The sequence below is a fragment of the Hyphopichia burtonii genome, assembly GCF_001661395.1.
Source record: "Hyphopichia burtonii NRRL Y-1933 unplaced genomic scaffold HYPBUscaffold_2, whole genome shotgun sequence".
Classification (NCBI taxonomy): domain Eukaryota; kingdom Fungi; phylum Ascomycota; class Pichiomycetes; order Serinales; family Debaryomycetaceae; genus Hyphopichia; species Hyphopichia burtonii.
In genome coordinates, this window is record NW_017963729.1 from 1847837 (window position 1) to 1871756 (window position 23920).

At 35.8% G+C, this 23920-nt stretch overlaps 13 protein-coding genes across 13 annotated transcripts; 8 read left to right on the plus strand and 5 right to left on the minus strand.

The window, feature by feature from the left end:
• Nucleotides 1–188: 188 nt before the first annotated feature.
• Nucleotides 189–4339, plus strand: HYPBUDRAFT_239175 (uncharacterized protein). Its single transcript, XM_020223239.1, has one exon. It carries the CDS (start codon nt 483–485, stop codon nt 4140–4142), a length of 3660 nt encoding a protein of 1219 aa, XP_020078243.1. The 5' UTR covers nt 189–482; the 3' UTR covers nt 4143–4339.
• A 197-nt stretch (nt 4340–4536) lies between these two features.
• On the plus strand, nt 4537–4809 carry TIM10 (protein transporter; the record flags this gene model as incomplete). Its single annotated transcript, XM_020218445.1, has 1 exon — nt 4537–4809. One exon carries the CDS (start codon nt 4537–4539, stop codon nt 4807–4809), a length of 273 nt encoding a protein of 90 aa, XP_020078244.1.
• Nucleotides 4810–5081: 272 nt separating this feature from the next.
• CYT2 (cytochrome c1 heme lyase) lies at nt 5082–5921 on the minus strand (the record flags this gene model as incomplete). The annotated part of the gene is made up of 1 exon (XM_020220070.1): nt 5082–5921. One exon carries the CDS (start codon nt 5919–5921, stop codon nt 5082–5084), a length of 840 nt encoding a protein of 279 aa, XP_020078245.1.
• A 244-nt stretch (nt 5922–6165) lies between these two features.
• ERV29 (Erv29p) lies at nt 6166–7101 on the minus strand (the record flags this gene model as incomplete). Its single annotated transcript, XM_020218405.1, has 1 exon — nt 6166–7101. One exon carries the CDS (start codon nt 7099–7101, stop codon nt 6166–6168), a length of 936 nt encoding a protein of 311 aa, XP_020078246.1.
• A 598-nt stretch (nt 7102–7699) lies between these two features.
• Nucleotides 7700–8628, minus strand: IDI1 (isopentenyl-diphosphate delta-isomerase). Its single transcript, XM_020220962.1, has one exon. The coding sequence runs from the start codon at nt 8565–8567 to the stop codon at nt 7704–7706; it is 864 nt and encodes a 287-aa protein (XP_020078247.1). The 5' UTR covers nt 8568–8628; the 3' UTR covers nt 7700–7703.
• A 202-nt stretch (nt 8629–8830) lies between these two features.
• Nucleotides 8831–10183, plus strand: BFR1 (Bfr1p; the record flags this gene model as incomplete). Its single annotated transcript, XM_020222176.1, has 1 exon — nt 8831–10183. The coding sequence occupies one exon, from the start codon at nt 8831–8833 to the stop codon at nt 10181–10183; it is 1353 nt and encodes a 450-aa protein (XP_020078248.1).
• Nucleotides 10184–10369: 186 nt separating this feature from the next.
• Nucleotides 10370–11566, plus strand: HYPBUDRAFT_152332 (putative methyltransferase). The gene has a single exon (XM_020220963.1). It carries the CDS (start codon nt 10403–10405, stop codon nt 11552–11554), a length of 1152 nt encoding a protein of 383 aa, XP_020078249.1. The 5' UTR covers nt 10370–10402; the 3' UTR covers nt 11555–11566.
• A 762-nt stretch (nt 11567–12328) lies between these two features.
• HYPBUDRAFT_147687 (MFS general substrate transporter) lies at nt 12329–13924 on the plus strand (the record flags this gene model as incomplete). The annotated part of the gene is made up of 1 exon (XM_020220071.1): nt 12329–13924. The coding sequence occupies one exon, from the start codon at nt 12329–12331 to the stop codon at nt 13922–13924; it is 1596 nt and encodes a 531-aa protein (XP_020078250.1).
• Nucleotides 13925–14725: 801 nt separating this feature from the next.
• On the plus strand, nt 14726–15743 carry BGL2 (glucan 1,3-beta-glucosidase; the record flags this gene model as incomplete). Its single annotated transcript, XM_020218489.1, has 2 exons — nt 14726–14788; nt 14883–15743. 2 exons carry the CDS (start codon nt 14726–14728, stop codon nt 15741–15743), a joined length of 924 nt encoding a protein of 307 aa, XP_020078251.1.
• Nucleotides 15744–16427: 684 nt separating this feature from the next.
• On the plus strand, nt 16428–16955 carry HYPBUDRAFT_99859 (uncharacterized protein; the record flags this gene model as incomplete). Its single annotated transcript, XM_020224044.1, has 1 exon — nt 16428–16955. A coding segment is annotated over one exon (528 nt), but the record flags the coding sequence as incomplete, so codon positions are not given.
• Nucleotides 16956–17532: 577 nt separating this feature from the next.
• HYPBUDRAFT_105548 (transcription initiation factor IIA large subunit) lies at nt 17533–18375 on the plus strand (the record flags this gene model as incomplete). The annotated part of the gene is made up of 1 exon (XM_020218418.1): nt 17533–18375. One exon carries the CDS (start codon nt 17533–17535, stop codon nt 18373–18375), a length of 843 nt encoding a protein of 280 aa, XP_020078253.1.
• Nucleotides 18376–18749: 374 nt separating this feature from the next.
• HYPBUDRAFT_152335 (uncharacterized protein) lies at nt 18750–19397 on the minus strand. The gene has a single exon (XM_020220964.1). It carries the CDS (start codon nt 19350–19352, stop codon nt 18816–18818), a length of 537 nt encoding a protein of 178 aa, XP_020078254.1. The 5' UTR covers nt 19353–19397; the 3' UTR covers nt 18750–18815.
• Nucleotides 19398–20244: 847 nt separating this feature from the next.
• Nucleotides 20245–22402, minus strand: BEM3 (Bem3p; the record flags this gene model as incomplete). The annotated part of the gene is made up of 2 exons (XM_020223240.1): nt 20245–21210; nt 21247–22402. The coding sequence occupies 2 exons, from the start codon at nt 22400–22402 to the stop codon at nt 20315–20317; spliced, it is 2052 nt and encodes a 683-aa protein (XP_020078255.1). The 3' UTR covers nt 20245–20314.
• Between the last annotated feature and the right edge of the window lie 1518 nt (nt 22403–23920).

Consider the following 23920-nt stretch of genomic DNA (forward strand, 5'->3'; position numbering starts at 1 on the left):
AGTTTTTGCACAGAGAAAACAACACTGAAAAAAAGGACTAAAAGAAAAAAAAAAAAAAAAGCGTTTTAAAGCGAGATTCTTTATTTTTCATTAGAAAAATAAACGATTTGATTTTTTCATTATAATCAAAAAAAAAAAAGAAAAAAAAAAGGTTTTTTTTTTTTTCTCTTAAGTAAATATTAATAGTTATATTTCTTCTTACCAATTCCTACTGGTGAGCTACTAGCTATCATTGCAGGAAGTCAGCATTCCATACACATTTAACAATAGCTTAGTCCTTCAGACCATCTGATCAGTTGAGTTGTTTTCCGTCGTCTCTTTTCTCACGTTTTTTTTTTTGTTTTTTAAATAACCGCTGTTCTTTGAATTCAACTCACGAACATCGATAAGTGGTGCCCAATTTTCATTCTGAGCTTCATTGGCAAGTGTTTTCTATCTATTTGCTTAATCCTTCATCACAGCAGAAGTTCAATTGATTGATTATGGCTGATTTGATTCCTGATGAGGAGTATTTTGCTGGAGATAACTCTGCAGTGCCATCAGATTCTATGGGATCATTAGATGCTGCTTCAAAAGAAGGTGCTAAAGCAGGCTATAATAAACTGCGTAGAAACAGCCAATTTTTCCGAGCCAATCCAAATGAGGAGAGCAAAGACCCCAAGGATAATGCAAAAGATCAGTTGAAAGCTGGATATACTAATGGGATTAAAAAAGCACAATCTCACCATATTTTTAAGCTTGATCCAGATAGTTCAAAAGAACATGAGTTCTTAGAAGAAAATCAAAAGGGATGGATTCATGGTCTTCATACCCCTCATGTTGTTTTCAAGTATGAATCAAATAAAGTTGGTAAAGATAGTTTTATCCAAGATAAAAGTCGTGACGAACGTATGTTTGTTCCCAAGGCAAGTTTTGAAGAGGCTAGTAATGGTTCAATTCAAACCGGTCTGACTAGTGACTCCTCTGGTTCTATGGATCAAGCCGATCATGATGATGTTACTTCAAGCGTTTTCAATAACGAATCAACTACTAGTTCTTTCTCTGGTTATTACTCTTTACCAAGTAATGCCATTAATTTTCCCCCTAGTGTCAGAGCTACAATCAATTTGAATGCTAGTCCTGATTTGGGTCATATCTGCTACCAAAATCATCATGATATTAATGATTGGACTTTCACTTTTGGTGGGTTATTTACAAATCAATTAATCAATTTCAAATTATTAGGTTTACCAAAAGATGTTGATCCTGATCGTATCTCAATTGAATTCAATTGTGAATTACCTCCTCATGTTGATCGTGAAATGATTGCTTCCCCTTATTTAATTCAAAATAATTCTTTATATTTATTGAATTCAATTAGAAGTACAATTAGTTTCTTAGAACCTACTTTTAACTTTGGTGAAACTCCAACTAGTATTAATGCAATGATGAGTTCTCAAATTTCTTATAGACACATTTTCTTTTATGGTGGTTTCAGTATTGATACTCTTAGTACTTATTATGATCCCACAATTAATAGATGGATTGTTAAAAAAACTATAAATATGAATGAAGATGGTTATATCTTAGATGTTTCAACTTTTAGATTTACTAAAATCTCTTTGAAACCTAAAGAAGGTCAACCTAAAATTGATTTAGGTAGAATAGGGGCTTCTGTAACTTCAAATATTTATCATAGAGAAGAATCAAATGCTGATCTACCTGATAGAATTCCTTCTCCTCCAATTTTTTCCGAAGGTGTTGATCTTAAACCAAAACATTCTAATCATGCATATCACTCTCCTCAAACCCCTGGTAGTCCACTGACTATTAAACAAACTAATTTGAATGCTAAGTCATCCTCTCAAACTCAACTTAATGCTCCAATTCCTTCCAAAAGTGTTAGAGCTGATGGTCTAAAATTACCCTCTTCCCCAGCCAAACAAAAATCAATCTCATCAATGGCTACTAGAGTTGACCATTCGTCAAATGCTTCCAATAACTCGGAAAGTAATAATTCAAATATGAATCCAAGTTCACTTGCAAGCTCAGCATCTTCCTTTTTAATAAAAGGTACTAATAAAGTTGTAAGATCAGGTACTAATTTATCAAATAATTCAGCTTCAACAAATGCAACTAGTAACTCTAGGGTACCTCCAGTTCTTGCAAATTTGAAAAATAGCCCAAGTAATAGCTCTTCGTCCTCCGCTTCTTCTTCACCTAGTAGTGGACCCGGTTCGAAAATGAGTAATGTCCTTTCAAAATCCAGTCGTATTTTCCATAGAAATCATCAACGTCAACCAAGCAGTAACAATAGAGGACAAAATAAAACTAACGATGCTAATAAAGAAACCAATAATGTCACTCCACATCCATTGAAAAACACATATTCCAAAGATATGAAACAAAGAAGATCTAATTCTAATTCAAGTCATCATATGCAACAGCCAACATCCGCTATCGCAAATGAAGCTCCAATCAGTAGATCTGGCTCATCTACTCGTAATAACCCACCACCTCCTCCTCCTGCTCCTCCTGCTGTTCCTAATTCGTCGAATACTTATCATAAGTCAAGATTATCTGGTGACAGTCCTCTTAGTGATAATTATTCTAAAAATGATAACTTACCAAATGAAACCTTGGATTTCAAACCGCTGCTTGGTCCAAAACCTTTTTATGCTAACCAGCAATACGCTCCAACTGCATTAAGAACCAATCATTTGAATAGTGGTGGTAGCCATAGTGCAAATACTAGTGTTGTTAATAGCCCAACTGCGTTAAATGCAAGTGTTTCAGCAGTTGGTGATCCAACTTCAATACATTTAAATGATACTGCAAATCACGAAATACCTAATGAACAATCATCATTCGCTGAGTCAAATGAAAGTAATCTCAGAAATCCATTGTTTGGTGAATCAATTCAAAGAAACGGTATTCAATGTATTAGTGTTTTTGTTTTTGGTGGATTTACTTGCCATTTAGATCCTAAGGACCCCCATGCTAAAGTTTTCAAAGCATCGAGTGATTTGTTGAAAATAGAGTTGATAATTCAAGAAGATTCAATTAACTCTTTGTTTTTCGAAGATGCTATAGTTTATTTAATTGGTAATGAAGAGACATGCAAATCTAGAGAATTACTTGTTCAAAATGGTGCTTCTAAAACTGAGAATGAATTCTTTTGGCCCAGTCTGAGGGGCTATTTTGCATCGGCAATTATTGATTTCAACTCAAATCTTGAACGTAATTGTCAATTATTTAATGGTAAGCTAAATGAATTGAATGCATTTGATAATGGTTCAGGTCACCATGATTCTACTGAAAATTCTACGTTGAGAGCTGAATCTGGTTCTTTTAGTGATAATTTTTCAACAAGTGATCAATCTAACTCTAAAAGTTCTTTCGTTTCAGGTATTGGCCTGAGTGGATCAATCACAAGACCAAGAACTCACGGTAACTTTTTTGATGGCAAAGCATTGTTTGTTCAAGGTGGTGTTGATGATAAAGGAATTCCAAAAAGTGATTTCAACGTATTTTCCTTTGACAATGGTAAATGGTATTCATTTCAAACTTATATGTTCAACTATTTTGATAACCATATTCAGCCATATGAAGATGATGATGGAACCTCATTTTCTTGTGACAGGGAAGTTGCTGACCCAAAATTAGTTGAAGCTGAATTGCGTGCTTGCCATCATAGTTCATTATTTTACCAAAATGAAGAAAACGATTACTTAATCTTCTTAGGAGGTTTTTATAATGATTACCTTAGATTCTTTGATAAAGAACCTTACACTAGTGATAAATATGATGTTTCTAGATTATCAAAATTACAATTTCAAACTAACAATCCTACATTATCAAGAATTGCTATATTGAATTTGAAAACTCAAACTTGGAGATTTATGAAATATTTCTGTGATATGAAACATTTTTTCAAAGAAAAAGAGTTATACAAAGTTCATAATAATCCAAGTTGGATTAACGCAAGAATTAGTAACTATGGTGGTGCTATTTCTTTAAATGGTAAAATGGTCACCCTTTGCCATGGTTTAGTCAAGGTTGTACCTGAAAAAAGAGAAGACTATGATCGTCTCCAGCAGGAATTCTCTTATGGTCCAATTATGTGGGGTGCTCATGTTCATTTTACCTTCCCTAGTTTATAGATGCTTCTGATTTCTCTGTTTTTGTCTTTTTGTCCTTGTTTTTTGTTCTTTGCTATTTTTTATTTTATCATGAGATTTTAACTTCCTCGGGAGCTTTTTATTCATTCATATCTTCTAATGACTTCACTTTATGGGTAACAGTTGAACTTTTTCATTCAAACTTTTTTTCAATAAATATTATACCTTTATCTTTGCAACCTTGCAACGATATGAGAACCCCTGTACACCACAATATTCGCTTACCTAATTTGCGTGTGAAAGAATCAAAATAAAATCGCAACTTCAACATCGAGAAAAAAAAAATTGGAGTCCAATTGAAATATCGAGGCAAATCACTGAACGTTTTCTTCATTAGTATTAAACACTATTATAACTTAAAACATAAAGATACATAATGTTCGGATTAGGAGGTGCCCCACAACCATCAAGTCAACAAAAATTATCTGCTGCCGAAGCCGAATTAGATATGGTTACCGGTATGTTCAACCAATTGGTTGAACAATGTCATTCTAAATGTATTAACAAGGATTACTACGAAGGTGACGTTAACAAAGCTGAAGCTTTATGTTTGGACAGATGTGTTTCTAAATATTTCGAAACTAATGTTAAAGTCGGTGAAGATATGCAAAAATTAGGACAATCTGGTCAATTTATGGGTAGAAAATAAACTCATTGATAATTGATTGATTGATAATGATTACTTCAAACCATTTAATAGACGAATGACCCAAAAGAAAACAAAAACATATTCACAATTTCAACTCAACCTCTTTGTAAATAACCTTCTTTTTATGTATTGATTTGATATAGAATACACGATATATATTAATTTGGATAAGTATGTAATTGACATGGAATAAATAATTGACGAAAGGAAAATTAAAAGAAAAGTTAAAAGAAAATGCAGGAGTTATTTACAAGGAGGAATAGATGATGCTTCTATATGCCTAAAGCTTTTGAAAGTCTTAATTTTATCCCTTCCCAACTATTAAGATTTGGTCTAACGTCAAGAAATAAAGCAGGATTATTAGAATTAGTAGTTGGAGCATAAAAATCAATCACATAAGGCACCTGAGTACCGCAACGATCAATGATCCAATCATGTCTATCAAAAGGTTTTTCAAGTCCCAAAATGGTTGACTTGAACCAAGCTCTTGGGGTTAATTTTTTCAGATCACCTTTAAAACTAGTCAAGGTAATTCCACCACATTTTTTTTCGGCTTCTTCACGATTATTCTTTTCCCATTCTAGAATATGAATCCAGGCTCTTTCATTGACTGAATTATGAATAGGAACCACAGTGGACATATCTTGAGCTTCGGGTTCCCAATGTTTTCTTTTCATTGCTTCAAAAAATTGTTTCTGCAGAGGGTATATCCAATTAGCATTTGACGAAGTTCTTGGAATCGAGCTTATTTCACGATCAGTTGGTAAACTTATATCTGAACTTGGTTTGTATACATCGTTTAACTTATCAGAGGTACATCCATCATCTTTTGAAACTTCAATGGCTTCTGGTGCGTTCATTGTACTCAAGGATACTTTTGAAACCCATGCCGCTCTAGTATCATGATCAACGGGACATTTAGGTTGTTCTACTGGATCCTCGATCACTTTAGGAGTATTAACATGATCAACGGGACATTTTGAGATTGAATTAGAATCAATGGATTCGGGGGTTTTCCAGAAAAGGCTCTTCAACCATGAGCCCGAACTTGGGCCGGGCGAATTTTTCGAGCCACTATGATCTATAGGGCAGTTGCTTTTATCTTGGGACATCAATCAGTTTGACTAAGAAAGTAGGTCACAATAATCTAGCCATAGAGGATTGAAATTTAGTAATGAGGTTAAAGAAAAAAAAAGGAAGATTTGATTTGTTTGAATGTACGGAGGTTTTTCCGAGGATAGAGATGATTTATTTTAACTATTTATTTTGAGTATAACCCATGGTAATTGATTATATACTACATAAAATTGTTTGAAGCAGTCATTTAGAATGCCGGGGCTTTTAACTTGGGAAGACTCAGTAAATTTTTTTCTTTTCATCCAAAGATAATTCACCAGCACCAGCATTAACAATGATTAATAACCCACCTACGATGGATAAAGTTTGAAAGAATTCATATTTGAGGAAATCTCTGGTAGAGTCATGGGAGTTGTATTTCCAGAATTGGTTAACAATGATATTATGACTGAATAAAAGAATGGTTAAGATGAAAGCAGCGAATTTAGTTTTATAGCCAACAATGATTGAACCACAAGCAACGAAACCAACCAAGATGATTGCCAAACGAGAAAATGAAAATGAAGCACTAAAGACGAAACCTAAGAATAAGAACACCAATAATAAACGACCAGCTAATAAATAATATTTTTTATGATCTTTATTTTGTAACATTGGTAAACCCGGCATTGATAAAGATCTTTTATCTCTAACCAAACTATCACTGAATGCTAAGATTAATCCACCAACAACTGATAAATTTCTTAAGATAAATTGCAGATCAGTGACTAAACCATAAAAGATACCTTGAATAATAACAACACCAACTAGGGCCAGGGTTGAAAATTCTGGTTTTTTTCTTAAAACTAATAAAGTGGAAGCACTTAACATTACCACGATATTCAAGATTAAAAATAATACCGTAACCCATTTCCAATATTTACGATAATTATATAAATAATAAACTTGTTCTGACCATTGAGTGAAGATTCTTAATGAATCCTCATAAAAAGTAGCCACAATAAAAGCACGGCCTATTGATGGAACATATGGTTTAATTGGTCTGGAATATTCATCGATCAAATCTTCAGTTTTTTTAGAAATCGATTCAAACTGTTCAAAAATCGACTTACTACTTGAAACCGGTCCTGGTCCGGTTGATCCTGCCATTCCACTTGGAATTCCCTGAGGAAACTGATTATTGAATTGGTTATGATGAGGTCCACGGTATGACATTCTGTTCCTATGGTGTTATGTGTATCAGCACCCTTTGATTCACTAGTATTCTTTTTTGCAAATAAACTTAGCACTGGCACTTTGAAAAAAAGCCCCAGCAAAGAACTTCCAGATCCAACCTCCGTACCTTTTTTCCTCCCGCGAGTTTGAACACGTAAACAAGTTGGTGTCTGGGTGTCCTGTTAAGCCGTTACTATGACAGGATGGCTTTGGTTAAGCCATCTATTCTTAGTGTTCTTAGTGTGAGTATGGTGGGTATTGTGCGTGGTGTGCTGGGTAGTTGTTTTAGGTGGATTATATTTATTTAGATTTATTTAGATTTATTTAGATTTATCTATATTTATTTATATTTTTTTATATTTATATGTATTTATATTTATATGTATTTATATACATATATACATATGTGTGTGTGTAGATGTTGAGTGGGTAAACGGTAGGTCTGTGAGTGGATGTAGTGATGTAGGTGGCAGGTGTTAGCATACAGATATGCTGGTGGGTGGGTTCATATTGCTGCAAATTCGGTTGAATTTGGTGCAAATTGCGAAAAACCAATACAAATTATTATACAATCTATTATATATTAAAGCAGAAAAAGTACATTATAACATTCTATGAATTTTGTCATCTTGAAAGGAATTCAAATTATCTAAATTATTCCACCAGTTGAATAAGAAAGTTTCACAAATCAACTTAAACCAAGGAGTGAAAACCAAAGACTCATCCTTGAACATTTGCTTCAACTGTTCTTGGTTAACATACTTATAATCCTTAACCTCATTTGGATTGGCATTGACCGAAGGGTTTTCCGATTTCAAAATTAAAATATAATCAATTTCATGCTCCCCCCATTTACTGGACTCATCACCACTAGCACTTTTATAATGGATTCTAGTTAAATACTGGAAATTGGCGTACTCGCAGTCTCTTAAAGGAATCCCCAACTCGTGGTCCAATTTTCTTTGGGCGGCAATCTTAGCCCCATCAATGGCTTGTTCTAATGCACTAGCATTTTCATTTTCCTTCGATATCCCCATTTCACTCTTAATACACAACGGATGCGAGCAACAGGTGTTGGTCCACATTGCTGGGAAGGTGATTTTTTCATCTGCCCTTTGCTGTAATAACAATTCATTCTTTTCATTAAACAAAAACACCGAAAATGCTCGATGTAATAATCCTTGATTGATATTATCCATTATATGACATAACTTCTTGGTCCCGGCCCCTATAGGAGTGTCGTTGTAGTCAAGCACAATACACAACTCTTCCATCAACTTGATTTGTTCTTGATCATGTCCTTCAAACAACCCTTGAGTTTCATCGTTTGAGGACGAACTAGAAGTAGGGACTCCACTGATCGACTTCAACGGAGTGACCTCACTCCACTTGGTCAAAATCTCCTCGCTGGAAAGACTGGCCACAAGCTGGTTATACAGCTGTTCCTGGTGTGCTGATGGTGCCATGAATGGATGTCAAATAAAGATGCCAATTAAAGCTGTTCAAGTAGAAAACATTAGAAAAATTCATCGTATAAGTTTTTCTTTCGTTTAGTCTTGTTTTACACGACCCGATCAACGGGCAGACAAAGAAAACAAAGGAAAAAAGAAAAAATTTAATGGACACTGCTTGATTAATTTATGAGACTCTCAAATTTTTCAACGACGTTCATTACTCGGTTGATTTACACAGTTGAATACTCGGATACTCCGTTGAAATACTTTCCAACATGTCTGCTGCTACTGCTTCTGCTGCTTCTGGTGCTGGTGCTCCTAGACGTTTTGTCAAACGTCCCGACGATAAGGCTTTCAAAGAACAAATTGAAACTTTAAAGAAGGGAATTAAGGAATTAGATATTTCTTATCAACAAATTCATGAAAAAATCAACAAAACCACTTCTGACCCAAAGTTGTTAGCCCGTAGAAAACAATTACAAGCTGAATTGAAAGAGTTAGTCGGTAAACAAGGAAATATTAAACAAGAACGTTTAGGTATTCAAGAACAAATTAAACAAGTTGATAATGTTTTAAAACGTAAAATCACTGAGCTTAATCAACAAACTGCTAAAAACAATTTCAAATCAGTTGGAGAAATTGACGCTAGAATCAATTCATTGGATAAATTAGTTGACCAAGGTGATTTAAAATTAGCTGATGAAAGAAGATTCATTAAAGAAATGTCTCAATTGAGAAAATTGAAGAAAGATTTCGGATCAATTGAAAAACAACAAGAATCCATTGATAAGGATAAAGCTAAGATTGCTGAATTGAAAACTAAATTGAATTCTATTCAAAATAAAGAAATTCAATCTAGATTTGAACAAGTTTCAAAAGAATTAGATGAGTTAAACCAATCTAATTCTTCAATCACTTCTAAAAGAGATGAATTATTTTCTAAAAGAAATTCAATCAAAAAGGAAAAAGATGCTAAATACGATGCTATTAGAAAATTAAGATCCGAATTTGATGCTGAATTTGAAGTTTTCAAAACTAAATTAGCTGAAGAAAAGAAAAAGAGAGAAGAGGAAACTAAACAACAAAGAATTTTAGAAAAACAACAAAAGAGAAAAGAATTAGCCAGTAAACAATTGGCTGACGCTTCTATTCCTGCTTTCACTGAAGAAATTAACCAAATTCATCTTTTATTATCTTATTTCGATCCTTCTTACGTTAAACCAGCTCCTAAAAAAACTAATGGTTTACCAGTGGCAAACGCTTCGTCCACCAACAACAACAATATCAGAAAAGTTGAAATGCCTTCTGATGCAGTTATTATTAAAAAGGAACAACCTTCTTTCTTTGAAGGTAAAGGTAAAAAGAAGGGTAAAAAATCTCATTCTAGTAAATCAAAAGCTTTCACCGTTGATCCTGATGTGATTGTTACTTTAACCGACTTATCTATTCCTTTACCAACCAAAGCTGAAGACGTTCCTACTACTATCACTGTCTTAAAAGAAACTTTGAAATCTTTGGAAGATAAACAAGATGAACAAACTAAAACTAATATCGAAAAGGCTAAAGCTAAAATTGCCCAATTAGAAAAAGAAGATGAAGAAAATGATGACCAAGATGATGAAAACTAATTCTTGTTTTCCTTGTAGCTTACTCATACATACATCGTTTTATCTATAAATATACCATCTTTAGAAGTATTCTGTAGGAATGGGTGTTTGCGGCCACTGCGGAGCATGTGCAGGAGCTCATCAAAGCCAAACTTTTTTCTTTTAATTTTATTTTATTTTACTCTTTTTTTTCATCAAGACGATACTCTTCACGTCTCCAATTCCCGTCACCCTCCAATAATGGCTAAAAGAAAATCAGAGAGCGTTCCCGATAAACCAACCAAGAAGCCCAGCAAGTCGCTCAAGCCGACCAGATACTCGCTCTGTATTCCATCATCGATTATATCTAACTCAAATGCATATAATTTAGAACAAATAACCAATATTGCTTATCAAATAGCCAAAACAGCCACCATTTATGATGTTGCCGAAATTGTCATACTAGACATCCCCACGTCGACAGAAAAGCACGAGCAGAAAGAAAAAGAATTGACCAAAGTGGTTGAATTAGGCAGTGATAAAGGAGGGAAAAGAATCAAATTCAATTTCAATGATGATGAAGTCAAAAAGGAAGATGCAAAGGAGAAACCTAAAGAAGTAGACGAGGCCTTAGAGCCCACTGGTGGCGATATTAAAAATGAAAATAACTCGATTCTTTTTGCATCTTTATTACAATATTTCATAACCCCTCCATATTTAATCAATTCGACATTTGCCAATAATAAATATAAATCTAAATTCAAATACGCACATAAACTACCCAAACTATCCACGTTACCATTCATGCAAAATAATGGAGTTGGATCTGATTTCAAAGAAGGGTTAACTGTTGCTAAACATACTCCCAAAATCACTAATAAAAAAACAAAGAAGAAGACATCTCAAATTAAAAAACTTAGTGTTACGAAATACGTTAACATTGGTGAAGATAAACTTTTAGAGTTATCGCAAGACGTTCCAGTGAATGTTCGAGTCACGGTTGATGTTAAAAACAAGAAAATCGTTAGCCCATTAACTGCTTATGGTACCATTGGGAACCGGTCATCTTTTGGTTATTTTGTAAGATTAGCCAAAACATTTTCAAGTTTATTTACCGAAAGTAGTTTCCCTGATGGATACACTGCATCAGTTTACGCCAACGCAGGTGACTATTTCAATAGATCCCCCCTTGAAGTACCAGAATCAGTTGAATTATCAAAAATCAATGTCAAAGGCGGTCAAGTATTAATTGTTGTTGGGTCATTAGACGATATCAACTATAGTTTTACAAAAGATCAATCAAATTTATCGGGTATTGAAGGTGCTCATCAAATGTTCGATGGTAAATTAGATTTACCAAATGGTGTTAGAGTAGAAGATGGTGCATTAATTGCATTAACAAAACTTAATTAATATTTAGACTTAATACACATAGTTTCTTTTTGTTTTACTTGTAAAAAACTCAGTCATTTCCCACCCTTACCAACAATTAAAGGTGAACTTATTATAGACGGTAAGATCTAACGGGTCTCAAAACCTGCACAAATTCAAATCAACGGAATTGCCTTAAACATTTAGTACTTTATTTGGTAAAGGTTATCTTATTAGAATTACGAATGCGTGGGACTGCAAGACACAAATCAACTACAATTGTAAGGCATCCAGGGGATCTTAAGGTTTAAACTAATTTAGATCATGTTGACGGGACTACTACTCATGCCTTACATATGCGTTCATGGAAGGCTTAAACCTTTGCAAAAAAAAAACTTATTCGTTGTTTTGTCAAAATTGGGTCCAGGCAATGATACTCGCTCATCAACGCTACCGTTAATAACGGTGATTTAAAAGTAGCGAGCAAAAAATCACTAAATGCGCTGAGCTAAACCTTAACTTCAAGTTAACAACCTCCACTACAGTGATTACACAAGTAAGTTTCTTCTCGATTGTCTTGAAGTTTTAAAAATTTTTTTTTTCTTCTTTTAATTTTCTTTTCCTTCCCAATTCTTTTTTGTAGCACCAGTGTATGTAGTTGTCCTGACACAATAGGTTTGAGGACATTTGACTAAGACAATTACTGAAGGGCTGCTACCTAAGGTGAACTTAGGACCATGGGGGGGTCGGAATATAAATTATTGGCCGTGTCTTCAAATAATTTTTTTGTAATTTGTTCTTTGCAACAATTCCAAAATGAACGAAAATATCGAGCAGGTTGGTGAAGTTCCAGGAACAACCATTTTGGTCGATAAAGATGGTCAAGTGCAAAATTATATGGGGGGAGTCAAATTGAATCATCAGTCAGAAACTGACATTATTCTTATACCGCAGCCCAGTGATACTGATCAGAATGATCCGTTATTGTGGTCTCCTAAATGGAAAAAACTCCATATAACCATATTATTCTTCTATACCTTGATTAATGCCTGTGCTGCTCACTGGACAACCACCGTGTATACGCTCTTCACCAAGGATTTCAATACTAGTTATTCCAATCTTAACCAAGTAACCGGGGCGCAAAATTTGGTTTTAGCCTTTAGTTGTATATTTTCCCAGCCGTTTGCCAATAAGTTTGGTCGTCGACCAACGTATATTTGCTCCACGATAATATGTTTAGTGGCCTTTATTGCCTTTGCCGGAGCCCGCAGTTATGCTGGATACATGGTTTACGGGGTATTGATTGGATTGGGTGTAGGTCCCATGGATAGTTTAGTGGGGCCATCGGTACATGATGTCTTTTTTTTACACCAGCATGGATACATGGCTGCGTACGTGATAGCCTTGGGATTCGGTTCAAACTTTGGTATTGTCATTAGTGGGTACATAGTGGAAACCACCAAAAAGTGGGAATGGTGTTTATACGTATTAATCATACTAGACGTATGTGTACTAATTTTTGCCATCTTCTTTTTGGAAGAATCTCTCTACCATAGAGACACAAAGGATAAAATAGCAATTGTTGAATCTCATAGTCAAGAATCAAACGAAAAGGAAGAAATCAAAGAAACGGTCGAAGTTGATAACTTGAGTCCAATTCCCAGAAAACCGTTTTGGCAAAGAATAACCTTCTTATCGCTTGATAAAGCAAACAAATCCAACATATTTGAATTGACCATTGCGCCAATTAAAACCTTTAGGTATCCAGCAGTAATCTTCACCTCGTTAATCTACGGGATCCAAATCTGCTGGCTTCAATTATTTGGAGTGACTCTTTCGCAATTCTACTCGGCCCCTCCTTATAATTTCACCAGTGAAGCAATTGGAAATATGAACTGGGCCGGGATAGTTGGTACAATCATTGGTGCTGCCTATTTACAAATCAGTGACTGGTACCAAGTCTACAGGGCAAAGAAAAACAATGGGATTGCCGAACCCGAACACAAACTTGACTTATGGTACGTTCCGATGATTCTCAACGTCCTAGGACTATTTTTATACGGATACGGTCCAAAATACGGTTATCATTGGGTAGTCGGGGCCATTGGTATTGGGTTAATCAACATTGGAATTTTTTCATTAACCACAATCTCCTTAACCTACGTGATGGAATCGTATCCTAAACAAACCTCAAAAACCATGGTTGCAGTGTTATTTGTCAGAAACATCATGTCGGCCATCTTCACCTGGGTGTTCCAATACTGGTTGGAAGGCTTGGGAGTCATTTGGTTGGTTGCAATGTTGGGTCTCTTGTGTTTCTTCATCAACGCCAGTGTGCTCATCATGGTGTTCTGGGGCAAATCCTTCAGACAAAAGACTGCCCACTGGTACTTCAACTCGGTCCAAGACTAGACAGCGTCAGAGTTTGCAGCTATTTCCCTCCTGGTGTGTGGGTGTTTCCCCCGAGGGCTAAAAGAGCGCTAAAAATAGGGCCCTCTGCTAACGGGATAAACCGAGAACTGAAAAAAGCGAAAAAAAAAAAGAGGCAAACAATTCTAGATTCGTCTGCACCCGTACCCTTGGTTCTTGTCAGACCGAGACAGCACCATCAACACAATATATCACCAATACATACCACCAATACATATCACCAGTACATACCAATACATATCACCAGTACATACCAATACATATCACCAATACATACCAATACATACCACCAATACATACCACCAATACATACCACCAATACATAATCAATACATACCACCAATACATAATCAATACATAAATAGTCTAGCAATACCCCAGGGAGACCGGCATGTACGGAGGTCAGATCCCAATAGGGCGGTGTACGCCGATTTGGGAATATTGATTTTTCAACTAATGGGGAAAAATGATCTGGCCCTGGGAGCGGGTCGTGCGCGCAACCGCCCATTTAACGAGGGAAAGTCTGGAGATTTTGTTGGTGCTCGTTATGTTTTCTGCGCAGTCACTTTGTTTGCACCTTGTTAGGCTCGTTTTTTGCAGGCTTTCCCTTATTTGTATGTGTAACAGAACCTCTGTGCTAACGGGAATACATTTTTCTTTCTTTTGTAAATGGACACCTATTTTTATACTTAGAGTATAAATATTTTATCTTCAGCTACTTTTTTCCTCTGGCCTTCATTTTCCAGCCTCCGACGTTCGTTCTATTCATTCGTTTTAGTCAATATGCAATTCAAGTATCTTGCTGCGATCGCTACCGCAATCACATCTGTTTCTGCCATTGGTGATGTATGTATTTTGTCATGTTCATGTTCTTTGTCTTTGTCTTTTTGTCATGTTCTTTGTCTTTGTCTTTTTGTCATGTTGATACTAACTCTTCTAGCTTGCTTTCAACTTAGGTGTTAAAGATAACCAAGGTAACTGTAAAACCGCTGAAGAATATAAAGCAGACTTTTCAACCTTATCCAGTTATTCCAAAATCGTCAAAACTTATGCCGTTTCTGACTGTAACACTTTAGAAATCTTGGGTCCTGCCGCAGAAGATGCCGGTTTCCAAGTCATGTTTGGTGTTTGGCCAACCGATGACTCTCATTTCGAAGCCGAAAAACAAGCTTTGAAAGATTACTTGCCAAACATTTCTGTCGATACCGTCAAGGTCATTAGTGTTGGTTCCGAAGCCTTATACAGAGATGATTTATCTGCTTCTGCTTTGGCCTCCAAAATCTCCGAAGTCAAAGATTTATTAAAAGACATCAAGGATAAAAATGGTAAATCGTACTCCTCGGTTCAAGTTGGTTTTGTTGATTCTTGGAATGTCTTGGTTGACGATGGTTCTCAACCGGCAATCAAAGCTGCTGATTTCACTTTTGCCAATGCCTTTTCTTATTGGCAAGGTCAAACTAAACAAAATGCCTCTTACTCCTTCTTTGATGACATTATGCAAGCTTTACAAAAAATTCAATCCGCCAAAGGTTCAACCGATATCGATTTCTGGGTTGGGGAAACTGGTTGGCCTTCCGAAGGTACCAGTTTCGAATCTTCTGACCCTTCAGTCGATAATGCTAAAGAATTCTGGCAAGACGCAATTTGTGCCATCAGAGCTTGGGGTGTTAACGTGGCCGTTTTTGAAGCCTTTGATGAAGCTTGGAAACCAGATAGCTCCGGTACCTCTGACGTCGAAAAACACTGGGGGGTCTGGGATGCCAACAGTAAATTAAAATACTCAATTGGTTGCAACTTCTAATCTTCTCCTTTCTTTATATCACCCCTTTAGATCCTTCTTTCGAATACCCTTTCTTTCGTTCTACCTCTTCCCTATATATATATATCTATGTATATCTGGTCAAAAGATTTCTGTCCTTTCAAATTATTCACTTGTAATTTTTTTCTTCCTTTCCAAATCTCCAACTCAGTTGAAGCATTTTAAATGAAGCACTGGATGGGCCCTCTGACTTCAACCGGGGCATTTGACCGGCTTCCTGAGTAGATGGAGCAGAACCCTCATTCCCGGTTTTGAATCTTTTACAAGACTCATCTACTTCGATGGTTCGCTTCATGATCAAGAATAATTCAAAGTTGAACAAATTCGCTGAGGGTTAAAGACCCTTTTTTTTCCCTTTTCCATTTGTTCGGTTGCGCATACATACATAAGCATTACAAAAAACTGTAAGTGAAGCCCTCTATCAATTATTACCACAACCACTCTTAAGACTTACATTCTTAGTATGGGATGGTCTTTTGCTTTTGCGGGATTATGCTTACGTTTCCACCGACTTGTGCATTCATCGTTTTGTACAAATAAGCCTTGAATGCCAGATGGTTGCAACTTTGTTTTGTTCCCTTTAGCCAAACCATCCTTACTACTGCCAGACCTATAATGAGACTCGTTCCAGCACTCACGCTCGTCTCTCTAGCCTTATCCTATTCGCTAGAAGGCACATGGACATCCCGGTCCAAAACAGTGCTTACCGGGCCCTCTTTTTTCGACCCGGTTGATGAATTATTGATTGAACCATCGCTTCCAGGAATATCATATTCGTTTGACGGCAAGGGTAACTGGGAGCAAGCCATTTACCAAGTCACTTCCAATCCCGTCAATCATTCCTGTGCAACTGCGGTTTTGCTATGGCAACATGGTACTTACACTGTACACCAACCTGATGACAAGACTGGTGAAACTAAATTAACCTTAACCCCAATTGGTGTTGATGGTAGACAGCTTATGAGTTCTCCTTGTAATGACAGAGGCGTCTCAACCTATATGCGATACAACCAAGTTGAAACAATTCTGAATTTTATTATCGAGTTAGATCATTACTACGGTGAATTAAAACTAACCTTATATGAATGGGATGGTACAAAAAAACAACCCATGTGGTTACAGTATAAACCTCCCTTGATGCTACCCACTCAGACTTTAAACCCAACTCATGGTAAAAGGAAAAGAGGCTTGAATCGTTCGGTTAATCATCATAAAACTAATGGTGTTTTGGCTACTTCTCTGTATGATGATGTCTTTAAAATTATTTCTCTTTCAATGGTGGTTGCTGGAGTCTTGGGATTAATGTGGTTGAATCGTCCAGCCTTGCTTCAAGCTCGGCTATTAGTTGATGATCTAAAACAAAGATAGCTCTACTACAACATAACCTTGTAGAATACTTTGCCTGTAGGATTTGAATCATAGTGAGGACGTGCAAAGCACAATCTTCGGTAACTCGAAAAAACCAAAAAACAAAAGAAAAAAAAAAAAAAGACAGGAAAAGCCAAAGGAAAATTGAGAGCTAACAGTTTCATTAACATCAATACCTTTCCTGCTAACCATTGCTCATCATAAACAACGTCCAACGCAACCATTAAGATATCCAGAAGGTACTATTTTCATTAATTGACATTTCCCAGCTGTTTTTGTTTTGTTTTAATTGTGTTTTCTTCCCCTTGATAAGTCTATTCAGCGCACGATTGTCCATAGCTTTGATCATTAATATACTTTGAGAAATCATTATCCAAATAATAACTTTTTATTCTGATTGAGTATGTCCAACGCAGAAGCCAGCAAATTATACGAAGCCGTTATCGAAGAAGTTATATCTGATTCGAGACAAGATTTCGAAAATAGCGGGATTGATGAATCTACATTGCAAGATTTAAAGAAAATATGGTGTGAGAAATTGAGCCAGACTGGAGTAGCGAAGTTTTCGTGGGATGATGAAGAAGCAGAACCTGTATCTGTACCAGGACCAGGACCAATACTGGTACCGGGGTCTGAATTAAATAATAATGAATCAATTGTTTCTCAAGCAGTTCAAGATGCTCAAAATGCAATTAATCAAGATTATAATAATGGTAGTGGTCAAATAAATATTAAACAAGAATCACTTGGGTCTAATGGAATAGAATTGCCGGATGTTAGAGAAGATAATGAAACACAAGTTAAACTAGAGTCTACTACTGATTATGATGAAAATAATGGATTAATATTACCTAAAGTCAATCAAGCCGATGGGGATTTTGAATTCACAGTGTATACCGATAACGGCGATGAATTTATGGAAAGATTGAAACGTAAACAGCAAATAATTGAACGTAAACAAAAGAAAACAGTAGGACAAGTTGATGGGGTGGATGATGAAGACGATGACGATGACGATGATATATTCAATGATTCTGATGATATCAATTCTGACTTGGACGATGATTTGGAGTCTGAAAAATCTGACGAAGAACAAGGAGAACAAGAAGGACAAATCATGTTATGTCTTTACGATAAAGTTCAAAGAGTTAAAAACAAATGGAAATCAAACTTGAAAGAAGGTATTGCAAACATCGATGGTAAAGACTATGTCTTTCAAAAAGCTACCGGCGAAAGTGAATGGTGATTAGAAATGTATTATATAGATTGGCACTTGGTCAAACACAGAAAAAAAAATGCCAAAAAAAATGAAAAAAAAATAAGTATAACAAACAAGAATAACTTACAAAAACGCAAAGCTTATCCAATTGTATAATTTCCACTCAACCTGTTTATGTATAAGACATCCTAATGAAACAAAAATATAATTCGTTAATTGAATGTAGATAAAGTTTGGGCCCCTGAATATTAACTTAAGCGGTGCGCGGAGTGATTTATTTGATCTGATTCCCCGAATTCGAAGTGATATTTGTATCTTTGTACAAGGCTGATTTGCAAATGGTGAAGCTTCTACAAGAACAAATTTATGTTAATGAAAAGAAATTAATTTTAAACTATACATAGTGGAAAGTAAGAGACAACAAAAAGTCATAAAATCAGGTTATTCACATCGCTCAACGACATTGATTACCAACGACCACCTTGTTGACCGCCATAACCACCTTCATAACCACCTTGTGGGCCACCGTATCCACCTTGAGGACCACCATAACCCCCTTGTGGGCCACCGTATCCACCTTCGTATCCACCTGGACCGCCTGGACCACCAAAGCCTCTGGATTCACCTTCACCTCTGTAACCACCTTGTTGTTGGTAGCCACCACCGTAACCACCTTGTTGTTGGCCACCGTAGCCACCTTGAGGGCCACCGTAACCCCCTTGAGGGCCACCGTATTGTTCATGATGTTTATGTTCTTGGTGGTTGTGATAAGAATCTTTAGCAGCATCTTCAGCTTTAGATCCAAGAACACCACCAGCTAATGCACCAGCAATCTTGGTGAAAGTACCACCGTTACCAAGTTTACCAGCACCATAAGCACCAGCAGCAGCACCACCAATACCACCTAAGATACCTCTGTCACCGGTTTCACCAGATTCTTGTTGGTTTTGATTGTAGTGACCAGAATTGTTATTACCAGAGTTATAGAAATCGTTAGCAGACATTATGAAAGTATATTAATCAATTCAATAATCCAATTGAAATGAAAAAAAGAAAAATAAGAACTAAAAAATGGATACCGTGGAGAATTTATACCGTTTCAACATTTTTAAGGAGAGTTGGTTTGTGTAAGTTGCAACTACATTATGCAGTATTGTATATACACTATAAAGACACCGTCGGTTTAGCTTTTCAGTCATTGGGTCTATGCCATTAGATCATCTAGCTGTTTTTGTCTGGTGTACTCTAAGCCCAGCATTGAGTCATGACCGGTCATAAAGGAAGACTTCTATTCTTGTAATGGCTGTTTAGCGAATGCTGCGCACTCAAATCACTAAACATCATTGCCCCAAAGCCCTGTTTCTCGCGATGAAATAGTGACTGGATGATTGTTCTTTGGCTTCTTCACAAAACCCTTCGGGAAACCATCACGTAGTCTAATGTCGTTCAATTCGTAAAAACAAAGACTGGTTCGAAATTTCATAACCTGAAGTGAATTCTGCTGATTTAGTTCGATTCCTGATCGGATCAGATCAATGGGCTGCAAATGCTCCTTAATTCGATCTTGCCGTTTTCTAGAGATTCACCTTTTCTTTGGCTGTCCGCTTCATATCTATGGACCGGCCCACTTCGTCTCGCCGGCTAGCTCAATTTCTTAGCTTTGGCGTTGTCATTAGCTGTATAACAATTTGTACCACTCTCTATTAAATTTCACCTTGTCGACACGAGTAGACTACGCCCGTACCTATAGATCAAGCATAACCCCCAATTCTTGCAGTTGTATAGCACAAAGTGCTTATTAAAGTACATTCTTTTAGATCGAAGTATGAATGAAGTCAACACAATACACTATTAGATTAAAGTATGGCTTAAGAACAAAAAAAAAAAAAAGTCTTTTAAAAAAGTAATTATATAAAAGAGTCTTTTAAAAAAGTAATTATATAAAAGAGTCTTTGTAAAGTGGAAATTAGAAGTTTGGAATTTGCAAATCGACAACTTCTCTATTTTCATCCAACACTGGTTGGCCTCCTTCGAAGATACAGTCAAAATCCACTATTAAAGTCACCAAGATATCTAATGAAATATTCAAAGTTGGAACGAAAACAATGCAAACGTTGCGTAAGTTCATTCTATTACTTGAGCTATTGGCGATAATCTGTCTTAGGAATTTGAACATAACATAGCAAATATCGTAATGAACTGAATCCATATTTGAAGAATTATTCATATATTCGCAGAACTGTTTGGCCAACACTTCTTTGGATTTAGTATTCATCACTAATTTTTGTAAATGATTATAAGTTTCCAATCCTAATATTGGACTCGGTAATTCTCTCAAATAAGTTTTCAATAGGCCCGCTATTGTATGCATATCTGGTTTCAAATTAGATTCAAATATATCAAGATCAAATTCCTTGTTGAATAAATCTTTAAATTGTCTTATAGTGGATGCACTACCACTTAATCGGAAAATCCCTTCTTCATAAACTCCTCCCGTTTTCATTAAGAAATCAAGACATCTAAACACAATACTTGGAATTGATTTACCCAAAATTTCATGATTTGATAATTTATAGGCCTCACTGATTTCTCTACCAAATATTGATTTAGTTACATCTTCATCCAAATTCATTTGATCCAAATACTGTTGAATACTTGGTTCTTCCATCGGGGTATTATTATTAGTGTTTTGGAGTTGGGATGAAGGGGTGTCACCAAATATTGCTCCAAGTGATGGTGTTGCTGGCGGAGTTGCGCTATCCTCTTCTGGATGAGAGGCCTTATATCGGAACGGGAAGATACTTCTCTTCTTGACTTTTTTATCCTTTGGTTCTTCTTGCGACTGAATTGTAGCAGTAGGATCTATATCATTATTGCTACTGATGTTATTCCCCAGACCTGGAGTGGAGCTGTTGTTGCTGAAACTGCTATATGGTTTACTATTTTGTTCTAATTCATCTTGATAATCAAACTTAGATGATGGAGTTTCCAAATATTGATCCACGCTTACTTCATTGTTAGAACTAAATGAAGTATCTCCACTATCATTAAATTCAATAAGTGCATTGATCCAGTCATCACGATCTGCATCTGATTCAGTACAAAAGAAATGTTTCGGATATGATGATAATTTGGTTGCTCTTGTTGTTTCCAAGATTAAAAATGCATGCCTATAACCTTTTTCTTCGGCAACAGAATCATCAGTTTGTCTACCTATTTGGGTACCTTTCAATCTAATTTGTTCTTGTAAAACCCCACCTGGTGTTTCATATATTTCTAGAGTTGGTCCATCAACTTGACACCACCTGATCTTCCAAGTGGTTCCTAATCCTTTATATCTCCGAATTAAGAATCCTTCTTTTCTTGCACCACTTCTAAAATCATCTAATGGATTAACAAAATCAAGCGAAAGATAACGACACATTCGATATAGAACCATGTGAGGAATATGTGGCATTGTAAATATAGTATTAAAGTAATTTTGTAAAGACTCTTTACGACTTTCAATTTTACTTGGGGTAGTTGAATTGAAAAGACTTCGATCTGGTAAAGGAGGTAAACCAAAACAATCAACGATTGGTCTTATTTCATTGTCAAAAGCTGATAATTGAGAAAAAGTCTTACGAATTCTCCACATTTCTTTCCGAGATTCACGATCATTAATCGAAAAGGTAACGTTTGGATCATCAGATTTTTTAGGATGAATACTTATTGTACTAACAACTTTAATTGAAATGGTATTGAATTCTTCGGGCTTAATGAATAAATTAACATCTTCCTCATCGGGTTTTGGATTATGAATCACATTAAAACTTGATCCCGGAGTTTGAGGTGTAGGTCTTAAAGAATCAGTACTCATGAAATTATTAGTATTGGGAGTACGAAGTAATGAATTATCGTATTCATTAGTAAAATTTTTGGGAGAAAGAAATCCAGTTTCTTGGTTAGGAGACGTTATGAAATTATTATAGTCATCTTGTGATGATTGTGTATTTCCATCATTTGAACGGGTGGGGAATTTACTATTACCAAACCCAATAGGAGTACCTGGCATTTTGGCATAATCACTACCATTACCACTAAATTGAGATGTTACTTGGGTGATTGGACTATCATTTTTTGTGACTGTGGAAGGAATGGATCCGGAGGTTTGATCGTTATTGATTTGTTGTGGAGTGTTATCAATAGTTTCTGGAGATTTTAATGATGCCATTGTAGTTGATTTTGGAATTGACTTTGGAGTGAGACTAGAAGCTTCTTTTGTATCTATCGATAATTCTTTATTATTCATCGACTCACGTTGTTGTTGTTGATGTTGTAAAGTTGGAGGTAATTTAATTCTGGATTTATAAGAACTGAAACTACTTGTACTGGTATTCTTATGTTGAGTAACGTTTGTTTTAGGAGTAGTATCTGCCAAGTCAGACGATATTGTTGTTTCATTATAAGAGTCATTAGGTTTTGTAGAATCATTGGGAATTTTATCTGATTTTATAGGAGGAGCTGGGCTTTGTTTTGGTGTAGAATCTTCCAAATCTTTAAAGTTTTTAGGGCTCTCTTTATTTGATTCTTGTACTGGATTTGTGCTATTAGCATCATTAGGAGTTTGACTAAATGAAGTAGATGTAGATAAGTTACTCAAATTAGAAGTAGATTTTGGAATTTCAGAGCTGACCGAAGAAATTGAACTTTTTCTCTCTTGCAGGATAATTGAATCATTTTTCATATGAGAAGTTGGTCTTCTACGTGCAGATCTTTGAGGGATATCTGAATCAACTGGGCTAGATGCAAAAGCTGCGGTATCTAATGGAGTTCTAATTGGAATACTCAAGTCTTTCGATGAAGAGATACTGAAGTTTGAACTTGTTGAAGCAGATGGCGGGATTAAAGAGTCCAATGGATGGGTATACGAATCTTTTGAAGCAGCCGAACTTGGAGGTTCTGTACTCGAAGAATCAGATCTTTTAGGAATTGAAATTTGATGTTTTTTCAATAGTTCTTGCAAGGTTTCAATATACTGATCCTTTTTCTTCAAGCTGCTTTGAATCTCTTTATTCTCAAACAATAATAGCTCGATATACTCATCATTAGATATATTTGAACGATCAAACTTTGAATCTGACGGAGCTAATGACGATACTTTTCTCCGATGTTTGACCCCAGTGTTGATTTCAAGATTAAGGGGATTATGATTAGGTTTGTGAACTTCCCCATTCATAATGCTTTGCTCTTTTACTCTTTTGATGACAAACTAAAACCTTACTGATATATTTATGGTCTGTTTGGGAATAATAATAAAAATAATAATAAGTTCCTCTGAGAGTATTGACACGGTGATAGACGAGGTAAGTCCTTATTTAGTATTATTCTAAACCTTCTATTAGCTTCACCTTGGAAAAACTAGTGAGATCTGATTACACTTATAATCTTTCTGAAAGGCCAACTTGGTCGTAATTTCGCCTGTGAAAAGAATAGAGGGTTGAAGTAAGAAAAAAAAAACTTGGTCCGTATAGGGTGAGTTGGCCAACAAATGCTTTTTATACAGAGCCTATTATAAAGGAAACGTCAAAAG

What these genes read in the sequence shown, in the direction of transcription:
- HYPBUDRAFT_239175 (XM_020223239.1), top strand. Translation starts at nt 483, where the DNA reads ATGGCTGATTTGATTCCTGATGAGGAGTATTTTGCTGGAGATAACTCT.
- HYPBUDRAFT_152332 (XM_020220963.1), top strand. Translation starts at nt 10,403, where the DNA reads ATGGCTAAAAGAAAATCAGAGAGCGTTCCCGATAAACCAACCAAGAAG.
- IDI1 (XM_020220962.1), bottom strand. Translation starts at nt 8,567, where the DNA reads ATGGCACCATCAGCACACCAGGAACAGCTGTATAACCAGCTTGTGGCC.
- HYPBUDRAFT_152335 (XM_020220964.1), bottom strand. Translation starts at nt 19,352, where the DNA reads ATGTCTGCTAACGATTTCTATAACTCTGGTAATAACAATTCTGGTCAC.